Source organism: Rousettus aegyptiacus, unplaced genomic scaffold (assembly GCF_014176215.1).
Source record: "Rousettus aegyptiacus isolate mRouAeg1 unplaced genomic scaffold, mRouAeg1.p scaffold_m13_p_3, whole genome shotgun sequence".
NCBI lineage: Eukaryota > Metazoa > Chordata > Mammalia > Chiroptera > Pteropodidae > Rousettus > Rousettus aegyptiacus.
The window spans coordinates 106,948,234-106,963,838 of NW_023416306.1; the positions used below are offsets into that span (position 1 = coordinate 106,948,234).

The 15,605-nt window shown below is 36.4% G+C and overlaps 2 protein-coding genes and 1 pseudogene across 2 annotated transcripts; 2 read left to right on the forward strand and 1 right to left on the reverse strand.

The window, feature by feature from the left end:
* The first annotated feature begins 2,362 nt into the window (after positions 1-2,362).
* Positions 2,363-3,310, forward strand: LOC107521133 (olfactory receptor 4E1). The gene has a single exon (XM_016165542.2). The coding sequence runs from the start codon at positions 2,363-2,365 to the stop codon at positions 3,308-3,310; it is 948 nt and encodes a 315-aa protein (XP_016021028.2).
* A 9,011-nt stretch (positions 3,311-12,321) lies between these two features.
* Positions 12,322-12,440, forward strand: LOC118600648 (annotated as a pseudogene).
* Positions 12,441-14,187: 1,747 nt separating this feature from the next.
* LOC107521103 (olfactory receptor 1509) lies at positions 14,188-15,111 on the reverse strand. The gene has a single exon (XM_016165523.2). The coding sequence runs from the start codon at positions 15,109-15,111 to the stop codon at positions 14,188-14,190; it is 924 nt and encodes a 307-aa protein (XP_016021009.2).
* Positions 15,112-15,605: the final 494 nt, after the last annotated feature.

Below are 15,605 nucleotides of genomic sequence, written 5' to 3' on the forward strand. Positions count from 1 at the left end.
TTACTATGACTTATTATCAGTAATTGTGATTAAGACTCAAAGGAAGTTCAAGGTTTTGACCTTCTTTACAGAAAAATCAGATCAAGGTAAGTGGGGTTATTTGATTTGTCCAATTTCAAAAAATAATTATTTCTACTGGAAAATAATATCAGTATTAAAACTACAAGACTGAGATAATTCCATGACCTTTGGAGGTGCTGAGAGCATCAGGAACAATCCGAGATGAATTTTATAGACATTTTAATTTTATTCTACTTTTCTTTTCATTGTTTTCCCCCACTTTTCTGAAATATATGCAATAGACAATAGGTTTTTATTTCACGTACCTCATTTTTGACATAAACTAATACCAAATTTCTACTACAGTTGGACACATCTCTGTTTTTTAAAACATTTTTTCTTATGACTCCACTGAAATAGAAAAAAATGATGATGATGGAACAGAAATCTTTCCTTCGGATCCATTTCTCAGTCTGCATACCTTTCCTATCTGTATAGGTGATATTTCCCATACTGAACTTAAAATAAACCCCTGGCTCTATTGATCAGTTCTTCAACTTTCAACTTTGCAATCATCCCCTTAGAACCTACAAAATTACAAAATACAAAGATAACAGAAGTAAATAATTAAACATTTGAAATTGTTTTCTGGAGCAAAAGCTTTAAATAAACAATCTAAGAAAAACTTGTAAATAGTAAAATTAATCCATAGCTACATTAACATGTTCTTGTAAACATGAATCTAAACAATAAACACCATGAGTTTAATTGAAATGTTAACTGAAAGATTTCTCCTGCCCTAAAAATTTTTGCTTTGCCACAGATTTCCTTCACTAGTTTTCTGATTTGACATGACTATTAGTCTTTCCTCTGTTATAGACAAAAAGGGCCATTGTCTGCAGAAGTCCAGTGTGATGAGGTATAGGAAATAATTGAGAAGCAAAGGAAAACTAAGAGCAGAAAAGTTTTGTCTAGTCTTTTTTCATAAGCAATGTGGAGTTAATTCATTTGTCTGGCAGAGAGCTTGATCTCAATAGATGACATAAAGCACGCATTATGATCAGTGATGGGAAGAAGGTAGCATAAGATGATGGGACTTGAAGAATGAAGAGGGGCAGCCTGTTTGGGTGGGCCACCTCTGGAAGGCTGTGCATCAAGGCAGCAGCATGAAGGAGGCAAGCTAAGAAGAAAGATTTCTCACAGATGCCCGCCCTAGGAGAGAAGGAGGGAGGTAACTAAGACACATTCTACTTATTGCCTCGGTTATACCAATTACCACCAAAAGTCAGGTCAGAATGGTGGTAAAGAAAACCTGGACCAGCAGTCAGGAGACCTAAGCTCTAGACCCAGCTATTACTCCAAGTCTCTGTGAACTTCGGCCAGATGCTTTACCTCTGTGCCTCATTTTTTTCTATTTGAAAATGAAAACAAAATAGATTAGGTAAGCTCTTAGGTCTTTTTAAGAGCTAAGATCTTATGATTCTGTCATATATACATTTCTTATTAAAAATAGTGAGACTTGGGTTGAAAGTAGACTAGTTTAAAAGAAAGTAAAACAACTACTTTTGATTTACTTGTGGGCCAGATAACAGAATTGGACTTTTTAAAACACTGAGGATAATTTAGTCAAGACAATGAGGCTATTAAGCCTAAATCTCAACCTCTAGCTTATGAATAAGCAAGTCCACCCTCATTTGAGGAGTGGAGGAGAAGCAAGCCTCCCTCACCCTCTCCAGATGTTCTAAGATTTCCAGGGTTTAATCTAGCCTCCTCTAAAGAATTGTTCAAAAAATACCACAGCCACATTGTCAATTGCCCAGCAGCTTGGTGAAAAGCCTCTACCTTCCAAAAACTAGATAATTGAAATTACAGTGTCAAGACATCATAGCAGAGGCAACAAGGGAGAAAATCATTTGGGTTAGTGAAAAATGCAATAACAAGACAATAAAGAAAGCTGTGTTCAAGGCCAGGATTTGTGTGACCTTGGACAAAATACTTAATTCGAGTCAGGAGAAGTTTAATTTCTTCTGTAAAAATCTGTAACCTAAATCTGAGTACTGATATCTTACCACAATAAGGGAGAAACAACTTGTTTGGTCTCTCCCTATCTAAAGTTGTTTTATATCTCTTAGTAAATCAAGATTCTCTATTCTGTTATTCCAAAAGTGTGCATTTAGCACCTACTATGTGTCCAGCATGATTTAAGATGCTAAATAGGGAATTTAAAATAAGATATTTGATCAGATATTCTAGATAGAGGGGAAAGTCATGAGCACAGAAGAAATTAAGCAACCAAATAATCGATGCAAATATTGGTTTGTTTGTTTTTTTTAATTCTTGACAGGAGTGTCCAACAAAGAGAATGGAAGAGGTTGGCCTACTCAATCAAACTAATTTAGTGACATATTTTCTGCTTCGAGGTTTATTTATAAATCAGAAGGTACAGGTGGCTGTGTTTGCCATATTCCTCATTTTCTATGTCCTGACTCTGATTGGGAACATCCTCATTGTCATAACTATTATCTATGACCACCGGCTTCATACCCCCATGTATTTCTTCCTCAGCAACCTATCCTTTATTGATGTCTGCCACTCCACAGTCACTGTCCCCAAGATGCTGATAGATACCTGGTCAGAAAAGAAGCTCATTTCCTTTGATGCCTGTGTTACTCAGATGTTCTTCCTGCACCTCTTTGCTTGCACAGAGATCTTTCTCCTCACTGTTATGGCCTATGATCGGTATGTGGCCATTTGCAAACCCCTGCAATATATGACAGTGATGAGCTGGAAAGTATGTGTGGGGCTGGCTGTGGCCCTCTGGATAGGGGGGTTGATCCACTCCATATCCCTTACCTCCCTCACCATCAAGCTGCCCTACTGTGGTCCTGATGAGATTGACAACTTCTTCTGTGACGTACCTCAAGTAATCAAACTGGCCTGCACTGATACTCACATCATTGAGATTCTCATCATCTCCAATAGTGGGCTAATCTCTGTGGTCTGTTTTGTGGTTCTTGTGGTTTCCTATGCAGTCATCCTGGTAAGTCTGAGGCAGCAGATCTCTGAGGGCAGGCGGAAGGCCCTATCTACCTGTGCAGCCCACCTCACCGTAGTCACACTGTTTCTGGGACACTGCATCTTCATCTATTCCCGTCCATCCACCAGCCTCCCTGAGGATAAGGTGGTGTCTGTGTTTTTCACTGCTGTCACCCCCCTGCTGAACCCTATCATCTATACCCTAAGGAATGAAGACATGAAGAATGCCTTGAACAAGTTAATGGGTAGGAAGGAAGGGAAAGAAAAAAAATGAAAATGTCTAAGCCCATAAGAAGCTTTGTGTTCCAAATCAAAGAAATACTTTGCAAAGAATAAATTACATACCACATTTATCAGACTAGTCATGTGCCTCATAGGGATATTTAGGACAATGATGGACCACATATATGACAGTGGCCCTATGAGATTATAATGAAGCTGAATTTCCTGTAAGAAATGGAAGGATAGGTGGTTCATAAGGAATATCTGAACGGAATCTGTGGGGTTTGACAGTAGATTCCCTCTCGTTCACAGCACCTTAATTTTGAGTGCACAGATTACATCCCAGTCAGACACTGACTCCTTTCTGCATAGAGGAGCCTGTCCCCGCAGTGCTACAGATTCAGAGGGCAATACAGCCCTCTCAGATCTAGCTCGATGGTCTTCATAGTACATTGCTGCATATTCTTTGTTGAGAACATAAGATCCTGTACAAGGACACAAGTCCACAGAAGCTACCTTGACAAGTATTAAGTGGCGCTGTCACTTTAGTAAGTTTTCTGTGGTAGTGTGGAGCCAGCCAGTCTCTGTATTTTGGAAATATTTTTAGGTTGTAATAACATAAAATATAAATAAATTTTATTTCTTCCATCAATTTAATGCTAGAGAGAGTCCTTTGTGTCAGATAGGGTCAATGGAAACTAAAACAAATTTTCAAAGTCGAAACATTAAATGTTCAGTTCTATACCTTCTCCCTTTTATCTTATTTTTTAAATTTTTTTATTAAGTTTATTGGAGTAACGTTGGTTAATACAATTATATAATCTTCAGGTGTACATTGTCATTTGCCATCTATATTTCTATTGTGTGATTACCACCCAAAGTCCAATTTCCTTCAGCCACCATATATTTGATCTCCCTTACCCACTTCACCTTCCCCCTCCCCCTCTACATTTGACCCCCTTTACCCCAACTATCTCTCCTTTCTTCCCTTACCCCCTACCCTCTGGTAACCACTAGCTCGTTGTCCATGTTCCTGAACATCTGTTTGTCCCGTTACACTCTCCCTTTTAAATATCCTCTTTTTTTAATGACTATCACAAAGTTCCTTCATCAAACCACTATTTCAACATGCAATAGCCTAAACCACATTGCCACGACAACCCTTTATCTTCCTTTATCTCTCCATCTTGATGTCTTATTCTTCCTGATCCTCAGGTCACCTTTCACTTCCTCCTATCAGTCACTATTATGGTGATCTACACCTTACCCAGCCAATTTCTCTTTGATATTCCAATCAACCCAGCCCACATCCTTGTTCACGAATCAGAACTGACAGCTTTGATGTTCTATTTCTAACACTTTGGAAGGAAGTAATTGGGGATGTGGAACAATATTTATAAAGCCTACAGTGGTGTACAGTACTGTCCTAGACCTTCTCATCCACTAACCACTCACTCGCTGACTCGCCCACGGCAACTTCCAGTCCTGCAGGCTCCATTTATGGTAAGTGCCCTATACATTTTTATCTCATATCATATTCTTACTGGATTTTTTTCTATGTTTAGATACACAAATACTACTATTTTACAATTGCCTATAGTATTCAGTACAAAAACATTCTATAGAGGTTTCTAGCTTAGGAGCAATAGGCTATACCATATAGTGTGGATGTGTAAGTAGGCTACACCATATAGATTTGTGTAAGTGCACTCTATGATATTTGCATGATAAAATCACCTAATAATAAATATCTAAAAACGAATCCCCATTATTAAGTGACACATGACTGTATATGACTTATCAAATTATCTTCTGGCCCAATATCTGACAATCATAGCAAGAACTATGATATTCAATATCTTCAATACACTGGAAATTGTTCTAGTCACTTTGCCTTTACTTAATTCTCACAACAACCCATTTTACACATGAAGAAACCAAAGCTCAAAGAGAGCAAGTAGCATGCTTAAGGTCACCTAGCTAGGAGATGATGAAGGCAGGATGTTAACCTAAGTATATCAACACAAACTCATGCTATTTTCATCACCATGCTGTTTCTCCCTGCTTTTGTCTTAGGATCATAACTAAGGTCTAAACAACCCTTTAGATTTATGGGAAGATTTGCCTACATCAGTCATTCAGATGCTTTCCTAAATAGTCTAAGAAACACTGGTAAATCAGACAAAGTGAGTTTGCACTTAACTTTGGTGACTTAGAAGACTTTCAACCATTAAAGTCATTGATATCCTCATGTGTCCAGAAAAAGTGTACCATTAGAGACATGAAAAGGGGATGTGTTATTATTCATTTATTTGACAAATATTCACTGAGCACCCATTATGTGCTAAGTACTATATTTATAGTTATAAATAAAACAAACATATTGTTTCTCCTTCATGCAGTTTAGAATCTAATAAAAGTAGGAAAAAGATACAAATAATTTTTAATTACAGATTATGACAAATGTTGTGAATGAACACTGTAGGATGCTATTAGAGGTCTAAAGAAAAGACTGTCTTTAGTTTGGGTAGTCAAGGAGAGCCTCTCTGAGGAAATGACATTTAAGCTAAAATATGAAAGATGAAAAGGAGCCAACCATGAGAAAAAAGAGGTAATAAACATTCTAGGCAGAAGAAATGACAGGTGTGGAGACCTATGTTGGGAAAGACCTTGGCTTGTTCCAACAAGTGAGAGACCAATGTGGTTACAACTTAGACTGTGAGAGATGACTATCAGAGAAAGGTGAGAGGTAACATCGGAGAGGTAAAAATAATACTTTCATGTCCTCTCAAGGAGTTTAGAATCTTCTTCAGTACAATTGGAAGCCACCAGAATGGTTTAAGTATAGAAGAGGCATGATCTAACTTAATGAAATTATTTTAATATTATGCAGAGAATTCATTCAACTAAGCATTTATTATTAAATAGTTAATCCTCACTCAATTTTGCACTAATCGATGGGAGAAAATACCAAGTGGAATAAAACATAGTCTATAAACCAGCATATTGAATCTAGTTGTGGGAACACACATTGTAACATTGTGATAAGTGCTCTAAGAGTGCCGTGTGCTAAATGGATCGGGAAAACAGGGGATATGAGGAAGCTAGTCCAGGCAACAGTATCTCACACACCTATACAAAAAGCTTGCTATACTAGGACCCAACAGGTCTCTCTGACTCCATTGGTGAGAAGGGCATGCTTATATGCAGCAGGGATTTCCTTGGCAATTAATGAAAGTGTAATCATTAAGACTGTGATCAATAAATCTGTGATCTCATATTTTTTCTGGTAATTTTGCCAGAAAATATGTTGGGAAGGAAATTCAAGCCATACAAGCCATTTCATTTATACAGAGGCATGGTTAGGAAGCCACCCCGTAGTGTTTCTAGGTACCATAAGTTAACTTCCAACAGACAAATCTAATAATTAATGGAATAGTCTCTTTCCCAAAGATAACTCTCTGCATAGTATAAAACCACGTTCATTGGAACTGGTTAATGGAATAACTGAACTGAATTTAAGAATTAGAGAATTTGTATGAAATACTTTTATCACAAGCAATGGCAGACAATAAGGGTATATAACCTATCGAAGAACCCAAAAAGAACCACCTTGTGCAGCAGTCGGCAGCACAGAGGAACAATGCAATGTGATAGACAAGATGATGCTTCCTAGAAGTTCTTATGGTAGTGGCTGGTAAAACTAAAATAGAACAACAATGTCATGTTTCCTTTTTTTCCATAGTTGCAAGCAAATTTCTAATGCTACCCATTTTCAATTGCATTAGTCCTCACAGCTTTCTGGGGAGGTAAAATAAAACATTTATTCTCCATTTCACAGAAAAAGCTTTTTAGACTCAAGGATAAGATAAAATGTGTTTAGCTACTGAATAAATAGAAGAGTAAAGAATAAAATGAAAATATCTTGGCTCTTGGTTCTGTGGTTGACTTACTTTAAAGGGGAACAGGGATCATTATCGATATAGAAATTTGTTTAGTAACTTTGTATTCAAAAGTTAAATTCCTCACACTATGCAATAGAGCAATATTGCCATAATACCAATAAACAAATAAGGCATTAGGAATTTATTTTTGCATAAAATGAACTAATGGGTGTGAAAAATCTGTCTGTGTAAAAATCCAGGATGTTGAGGCATAATTAGATAATTGTTCTAAGTTCTTCAAGTGTACTTAGTAGTAATATCTTGGCCTCATTTACCATAGATATATAAAACTATGATTTGACTTTGACTTTATTAAAAATTGTAAGGGATTAACATGCTGTATTTACCTGTCAATTTTCGAGTAATGATGTTTAGATATTTTTATGAGCAGCCTTTGTTTATTTAATAAACTGTTCCTGATTCTTTGTCTTTTTGAGTCCTTTCTGTCATTTTATTGATTAGTTACCTTTTAGCCAGAGTTAGTGTGTCACTCATTCTGTAATTATGCATGCAGATATCCCTATCGTTGGCGGCCAATTCTCTGGAGTGCTCATAAACATTATTTCTACAAGTTAACAGAACTTGGTAGAATAGTGACCCAAAGGCCTCAATCAATTCTAAATTCCTTTCATAATAAACAAAGAAAGATCAAATATATTTTTAATATTAAATGTATTCTATATCATTTCATTAGTTCCATTAAAATTGATACTATAACAATTTTATATGGCAGCTCTATGAGCATGTATGGTAGGATTCTCTAATCTTACACCCTTAGGTCACAGTATATCATCATCCTTTTTCCCTAAGGAGTGTGTCATGCAGTCGTCTTAATATGATCTTCCGTATTCCACAATAAACTGATATATTTTATCTCAGTGAGTGATACTAGTTAATTCAGTAAATCGACAGCTTGAAAATTGTGTAAATCTAAGCATCCTCTTAACTATTTTCCCCTGTTTGTTTCTTCAAATAAACTTATAGACTTATTAGAAAATTTACTGACAAAACCGTGTGAGTACAGACACTATGGAAGACAGTCTGGAGCTTCCTTAAAAAATTAAAAATTGTTCTACCTTTGACCCAGCAATTGTGCTTCTGGGTATTTCTTCAAAGAAAACCAAAGTAATAATTGGTAAAGATCTGTTCATCCCTATGTTCATGGCAGCAATATTCACAATAGCCAAGATATGGAAACAACCTAAATGCCCACCAACAGATGATTGGATAAAGAATTATGGTTCATATATACATAATGGAATATTACTCAGCCATAAAAAATGAAATCCTACCATTTGCAACAGCATGGGTGGACCTAGAGGTTATTATGCTGAGCGCAATAAGTCAGACAGAGAAAGATAAACACCATATGATTTCACTTATGTGTGGAATAAAAAAACAAACTAATCAAAACCAGACTCACAAATACAGAGGAAAATCTGGTGAAGCCAGTGAGGAGGGGGATTGGGGGGCTGGGAGTAAGGGGTGTATAACTAAAGACATACGAATTAGTAGTTGATGTTGATAGATGATCACAGGGTGGGGAGCACAGCATAGGGTATGCTTTCAACAGTAATGTAATGGCTATGTGTATAGCCAGAGGGGTGATAGAGTAATCGGGGGAATCATTTCATAAACTACATAAATGTCCAACCAATGTACTGTGTACTTGAAACTAATACTAAAATAAAATGCTTTAAAAAAGCCAAAAAAAAAAAAGAAGGAAAAATTCTGTGGGTTTTCATAAGTACATTAAATTTATAATTCACTTTAAGAAGTTTCGTATGTTAACAATGATTTTTATTCTTATTTAGGAACATGCATAGATCTCTAACTCTTCAAGTTTTCTCAGCAGAACTTTCTAGTTTTGTCCCCTCCCCCCGCTCCCCGCCCCAGAGGCACATATGCTTCCTTTTATTGGGAAAAAAAAATTTCGTATCAATTTTCTATTGCTGTTGTAATGACTGACCACAAACTTAGAAGCTTAAAACAACATAAGTTTATTATCTAACAGTTCTGTAGGTTAGAAATTCAATATGAATCTCACTGAGCTAAATTCAAGGTGCCAACAGAGTTACATCATTTTCTAGTCCTTTTTTCCCAGCTTTATTGAGGTATAATTGACAAAAATTATGCATATTTTAAGTGTACAACAAGATAATTTGCTCTATGTATACACTGTGAAGTGATTACCACAATCAAACTAATTAACACATCTATCACTCACACGTGTGTGATGAGGACACTTAACATCTACTACTCTCTTAGCAACTTTCAAGTTTACAATTCAGTAATATTGAGTAAAGTCACCATGCGATATTTCTTGATGACCTCATCCAGTCCCATGACTTTAAATACTTTCTATATACACTGCTAATACTGCAAAGTCATGTCTCCAGACACGACCTCTGTCCCAAATCCCAGAATCATATATCATCTCCATGTGGATGTCTACTAGGAATGGCAAATGTATCATGACCAAATAAGAACTTTAATTTCCCACCTTAAAAAAGAAAAAGTTCTCCTTCAGTCTTTTCTATTTAAATAAATGGCACTGATACAGGACGGGGAAAATTTCCTTGAGTTGAGGGGAGACCAAGCCCCACACTGAGAGAGAAGAGGGTTCTAAGGCAAGAGAGTGTAGAAAGAATGCAACATACATGCCAAAGTCAGGGCTAAAAGGAAAGTTTATTAGAAAAGGGGTAACACTCTCCAGACAAAGTGTGATCTCCTCTCAGAGACACAGAGTGAGAGTGACTAAGAGAGATGAGGACAGTGAGAGAGACAGAGCAAAGTGTATTTAGAGTAAGGGCAGTGAGAGGGACCAAGAGAAAGACATAGAGAGGGACAGAGAAAAAGACACTGAGAGGGACTGAGAAAAAGAGACAAAATAAAGGCAGTGAGAGGGACCCCAAGTGCTAGGGGCGGGGAATTCAGTTTATATATCATTCTTTAATTCCTGTGAGTCACAATTTAAAGACTTCTTTATCCGTCTCCTTTGATATGAACATACAGTGAGAAAGAGGAAGGGAAAGAGTACATATGTAGTGTGAAAGGCTTACTGGCAGATCCCAGCCTTTATTCCATAGGTTCCCTATGGTTTTAGCCATAGGGAAAGAATGATTTTATTTGTGTAAGGCAGTCACTTAAAGATTCTGTTTTTCCTGTTTCCCTTCCACAGGGATCAGAAATGGTGGTTAGCAATCCCAGCAGAAATATTACTTTGTTCTGCAGGTATCCTCCTGTCCGGGCTGCAGAGCTAATCAAGCAGCAAATTTCAGTCTCTGAATGTAGCTTGATTGAACATTTAAATTCTCTTGCCTCCTCCTTACATTAAAACCCCTATTTACAAAACAAAATGAAAAAAGTATTACAAACTCCTTAATTAACACTAATTTCCATAACTGACACAAGAAGACACAGAAAATGTAAATAATACTGTATGAATTAAAGAAATGTAATTTATTTAAACTTTCCTACAAAGAAACTTTGGGGCCCAGATGCCTTCTGTTTAGGTTACTATTACTATGTACAAAACTACTCTTAACTTGGTGGTGAAAACAACCTTTTTATTATGCTCATGTATTCAATAAGTTCAGAATCCATGTAGGCCAATGGAACAGAATAAACTATTCAAAAATAAATTCACATTTAAAGGGTCAACTGTCTTTCAGCAAAGGTGCCAAGGTAACTCAATGGGGGGAAAAATAGTATTTTCAAATGGTGCTAGATCAACTAGATAGATGGAAAAAGTAATTGCAATCTTTATCTCATACCATATGTCAAAAGTAAACTCAAAATGGATCACAGACCTAAAATTTTAAGCTGAAGCTATAAAATTAAAAATAGGGGGAAATCTTCAAGACTTTTGGGTAGGCAAAGATTTCTTGGAATACAAAAAGCAATCCAAAAAGTAAAAAATTGATAATTGGACTTAATTGAAATTTAAACTTCTGCTCTTCAAAATATATCATTCAGAAAATAGAAGAGCAAGCCAGAGAGTGATAAAAAAATATTAGCAAGACATATTTTTAACAAAGGTCTTGTATCCAGAATATACAAAGAACTCTTACAACTCAGTGACAAGAAAACAAAAATAATAATAATAATAAGTGAACAAAATATTTGAACAGACACAAAAAAGAAATACAAAAGGATAATGAGCAAATGAAAAGATGCCCAACACCATCAATCTTTAGGGAAATGAAGAATAAAACCACATACTTGGCTAGAATGCCTAAAATTATGGACTAATGATACCAATTGTTGGACATTAAACTCTTATACTTCTGATGAGAGTATAAAATGATACAACCACTTTGAAAAAGTCTTGTAGTTTCCTACAGTTTCCTACCATGCGACCCAATAACTCTACTCCTAAATATTTACCCAAGAGAAATGAAAACATATGTCCCAAAATATCCTGCAAATAGTGTTTATAGCTAATTTCTTCATAATTGTCAAAAACTGGAAATTCCCAAATGTCCGTCAATATGTGAATGAATAAACAAATTGTGGTATACCCACACAATAAAATATTACTCAATAATAAAAAGAAACAAACTACTGATACTACGAAGACATGGATTAATCTCAGAAACAGCATGCAGAGCATGCAGAGGTCAGGCATGGAAGAGTTTATATGGTATGATTCGATTTATATGAAACCTTGGAAAAGATAAATCTAATTAATAGTGACAAAAATCAGATTCTTGGATGCTTGGGTGGGGTAGAGGGATTGTCTGGGAACAGACTGAAGACACTTTTTGGGTGTATTGGAAATGTTCTATACCTTGATTGAGGAGGTGCTTACATGGGTATATATAATATGCCTTTGTCAAAACTTGTCAAAGTTTACAATTAAAAGGAGTTTATTTTATGTAATTAAATTTTACCTCAATAAAGTTCATTTTAAAATAAGTTCTTTATACATCTTAATATTTGTCAAAATAAAAATACAATAAAAAGTACAAAATAGATTTAGAAATAGTGAGAGAAAAGTGACATTAAATTTGTCACTTTCAAAAGTAACTAAATTTAAGTCAATATAAATAAGTAAAGGTTTAAATAGACACATTAAAAATATACTTGAAAGAAAGATTAAAACTTCTATGATGTAGTCTACAGTCATGCCACCCTGAATAAGCTCATTCCCATTTGATATTGGAAGCTAATCAGGGTTGGGCCTGGTTAGTACTTGGATGGGAGACCACCTAGGAGGACCAGGTGCAATAGGTGTAAAAAATAAAAAATAAGATAGTGTAAGCTGACAAGGTCCTTGTAATCTGTGAAGTCAACCAAGGGTTGCCTCACCTTAAAAAAAAAATTTTTAGAATGTATAAAACACAGGTGTGATGTATAGCTTCCCAGAGTCAATAACCTGCAGAAGAGTACAAATCAAGAAAGTAGGTTCTCTCTCAGCTATATCTGTTCCTGAAAATGAGTCTGTGCCCCAAAATGTGTTCTTTTTTTTAAAAAAAAAAAAAGTATTTATTTAAATTAGTTTCGAGTATACAGTACATTGGTTAGACATCTATATAGTTCATAAAACGATCCCCCCAATTGCTCCTTCCCTTCCCTGGCCCTCCACCTAGCCATCATATTAATGCTAACTGCATTTCCTCTGCCGTGCTCTCCATCCCTGTGACCAACTATCAACTATTAATTTGTACTTCTTTAACCGTTCACTCCATTCTCTCAGCCTCCCAACCCTCTTCCCCTCTGTCCGTCACGAGATTGTCCTCTATATTTGTGAGTCTGTTTTTGATTAGTTTGTTCTTTTGTTCCTTAGGATCTGCATATAAGTGAAATCATATTGTATGTATCTTTCTCTGTTTAATTTATTTCACTAAGCATAATAACCTCTAGGTCCATCCATGTCATTGCATATGGTAGGATTTTATTTTTTTAATGGCCTAGTAATATTCCATTGTATATATGAACCACAATTTCTTTATCCAATCGTCTGTTGATGGGCATTTATGTTGCTTCCATATCTTGGCTATTGTAAATTGTGCTGCCATGAATATTGGAGTGCATAGATTTTTACAAATTATTATTTTGGTTTTCTTTGGATAACCACCCAGAAGTGCAATAGCTGTGTCAAAAGGCATATCCATTTTTAATTCTTTGAGAAACCTCCATACTATTTTCCATAGCATCTATACCAATTTGGAATCCCACCAACAATGTATGAGGGTTCCCTTTTCTCCTCATCCTCTCTAACACTTGTTGTTTTTTGATTTATTGATGATAGCCATTCTGACAGGTGTGAGGTGATAACTCATTGTGGTTTTAATTTACATTTCTCTGATGGTTAGTGACCTTGAGCATCTTTTCATATGTCTATTAGTCATCTGTATTTCCTCTTTAGAGAAGTGTCTTTTCAGGTCTTTTGCCCATTTTTTAAATTAGATTGTTTTTTTGTTGTGGAGTTGTATAAGTTCTTTATATATTTTGAATACTAACCTCTTATCAGATATATCATTAGCAAATATCTTCTCCCAAACAATTAGTTGTCTTTTTGTTTTGTTGATGGTTTCCTTTGCTGTACAAAAACTTTTTAGTTTGATGTGGACTCATTTGTTTATTTTCTTTCTTTCGTTTCCCTTGCCCGAGGAGATATATTCAGGATACTGGTGGAGGGTAAGAGGCTCATGCGGGATTCATACTGAGGAAGTCTGCATTACCTGGCGCCAGAACGAGGGGTGGAAGAGCAGCCACCATCATGCCTTAGTCCGGCCCCCCTCGAAATGCGTTCTTTTATTGGTGAAATCAGAAGCCTTTTTAAAACTTTGTTGGGTTCTTTTTCCTTACATGCTTCACCGTGATCTTTTCCTTTATATAAGTAATGGTTATCAAATCTCTCTCTTTCACACAAGAGTCTGCCCTGCTTCATGCCATTTCACATAATGATTTTGATTCTTTACTTTTGTTCTCTCTCATTAAAGATACGGCCTCAATTACATCTGCAATCCCATGACCATCATGTACATGATTTCTGTCTGAGATGCTTCATAGCACTTTTTACTTCCTCATTCCTCAAACTGTAAATAAGGGGATTCAAGAAAGGGGTGACCACTGTGTAAAACACGGACACCACCTTGTCAAGGGAGAAACTGGTGTCTGGCCGGGTATAGAGGAAGATACATGGTCCAAAAAAAAGGGCAACCACCATGAAGTGGGCTGAGCACGTAGACAGGGCTTTCCGGCGCCCTTCAGCTGACTGTTTTCTAAGAGAAACCAGGATGACTGTGTAGGAGGTGACCAAAGCCAGGAAACAAGCGAGGGAGATGGTCCCACTATTGGACACAATCAGCATCCCTGTGAGGTATGTGTCTGTACAGGCCAGCTTGATAACGGAAGGCACATCACAGAAGTAGCTGTCAATAATGTTGGGGCCACAGTAAGGTAGATGAATAGTCAAGAAAGTTTGCACCAGTGAGTGAACAGTACCCCCCAGCCAGAGAGCAAAGACAAGCTGTATGCAGACTCGCATGTTTATCACAGTGGAGTAGTGTAATGGGGTACAGATGGCTACGTAACGATCATAGGCCATAATAGTCAGTAGAAAGATCTCAGCACAGGCAAACAGATGTAGGAAGAAGAGCTGTGCAATGCAGTTGTCAAAAGAAATGGTCTTTCTCTTTAAAAGCAAACCCTCTAGCATCTTGGGCACAGTGACAGAAGAATGGCAGATGTCAATAAAGGACAAATTGCTCAGGAAGAAATACATAGGGGTATGGAGACGTGCAGTAAAGACTATGGTAACCATGATGAGAATGTTCCCCCAAAGAGTTAGCACATATGTAGTTGAGAATGTTATGAAAAATAGTATCTCCAGTATCCAATTATCAGTAAGTCCCAAGAAGACAAATTCAGTCACTCTTGTTTGGTTTTGTACATCCATCCTGTGAACTTTCTAAAAAACCTTGTGTGGGAATCGGGAGGGATGAAAGTTAATTTAGCTTTAGTTTTACAAGAATAGACCTAATTGAATTGATTCTGCATTTCTATCTGAATTGTTTATTTATTTTTAGAGCATATAGAATATAAGACAAATTTAATAATAATTGTTAAAATATACCCACCATGTATTAGGAGCCATTCCAGGCACTTTATATCTACCATTCTGCACGATGGCATAGGCATTACTGATCATGTCTTGCAGTTGAGATACGTGAGCCTTACAAGAATAAATAAGTTGCCCAAAACCCTGAGCCACTAGTTAGCTGGCTCTTTTAATTTCAGTCTGATCCACGGATAATGCCAAGTTAATATTCCAAAGTACAACTCCCAGCTAAAATCATGCACTGTTTCATTTTTCCTATAAAATTAAACGTACCTTCAAAGTTTACAACAGTCTGCTGCACATTTATTTTTCCAGTATGGCATTCCCCTTCT

Bases quoted from the DNA above. Each gene is read 5' to 3' on its own strand.
- LOC107521133 (XM_016165542.2), top strand. From the start codon at position 2,363: ATGGAAGAGGTTGGCCTACTCAATCAAACTAATTTAGTGACATATTTT.
- LOC107521103 (XM_016165523.2), bottom strand. From the start codon at position 15,111: ATGGATGTACAAAACCAAACAAGAGTGACTGAATTTGTCTTCTTGGGA.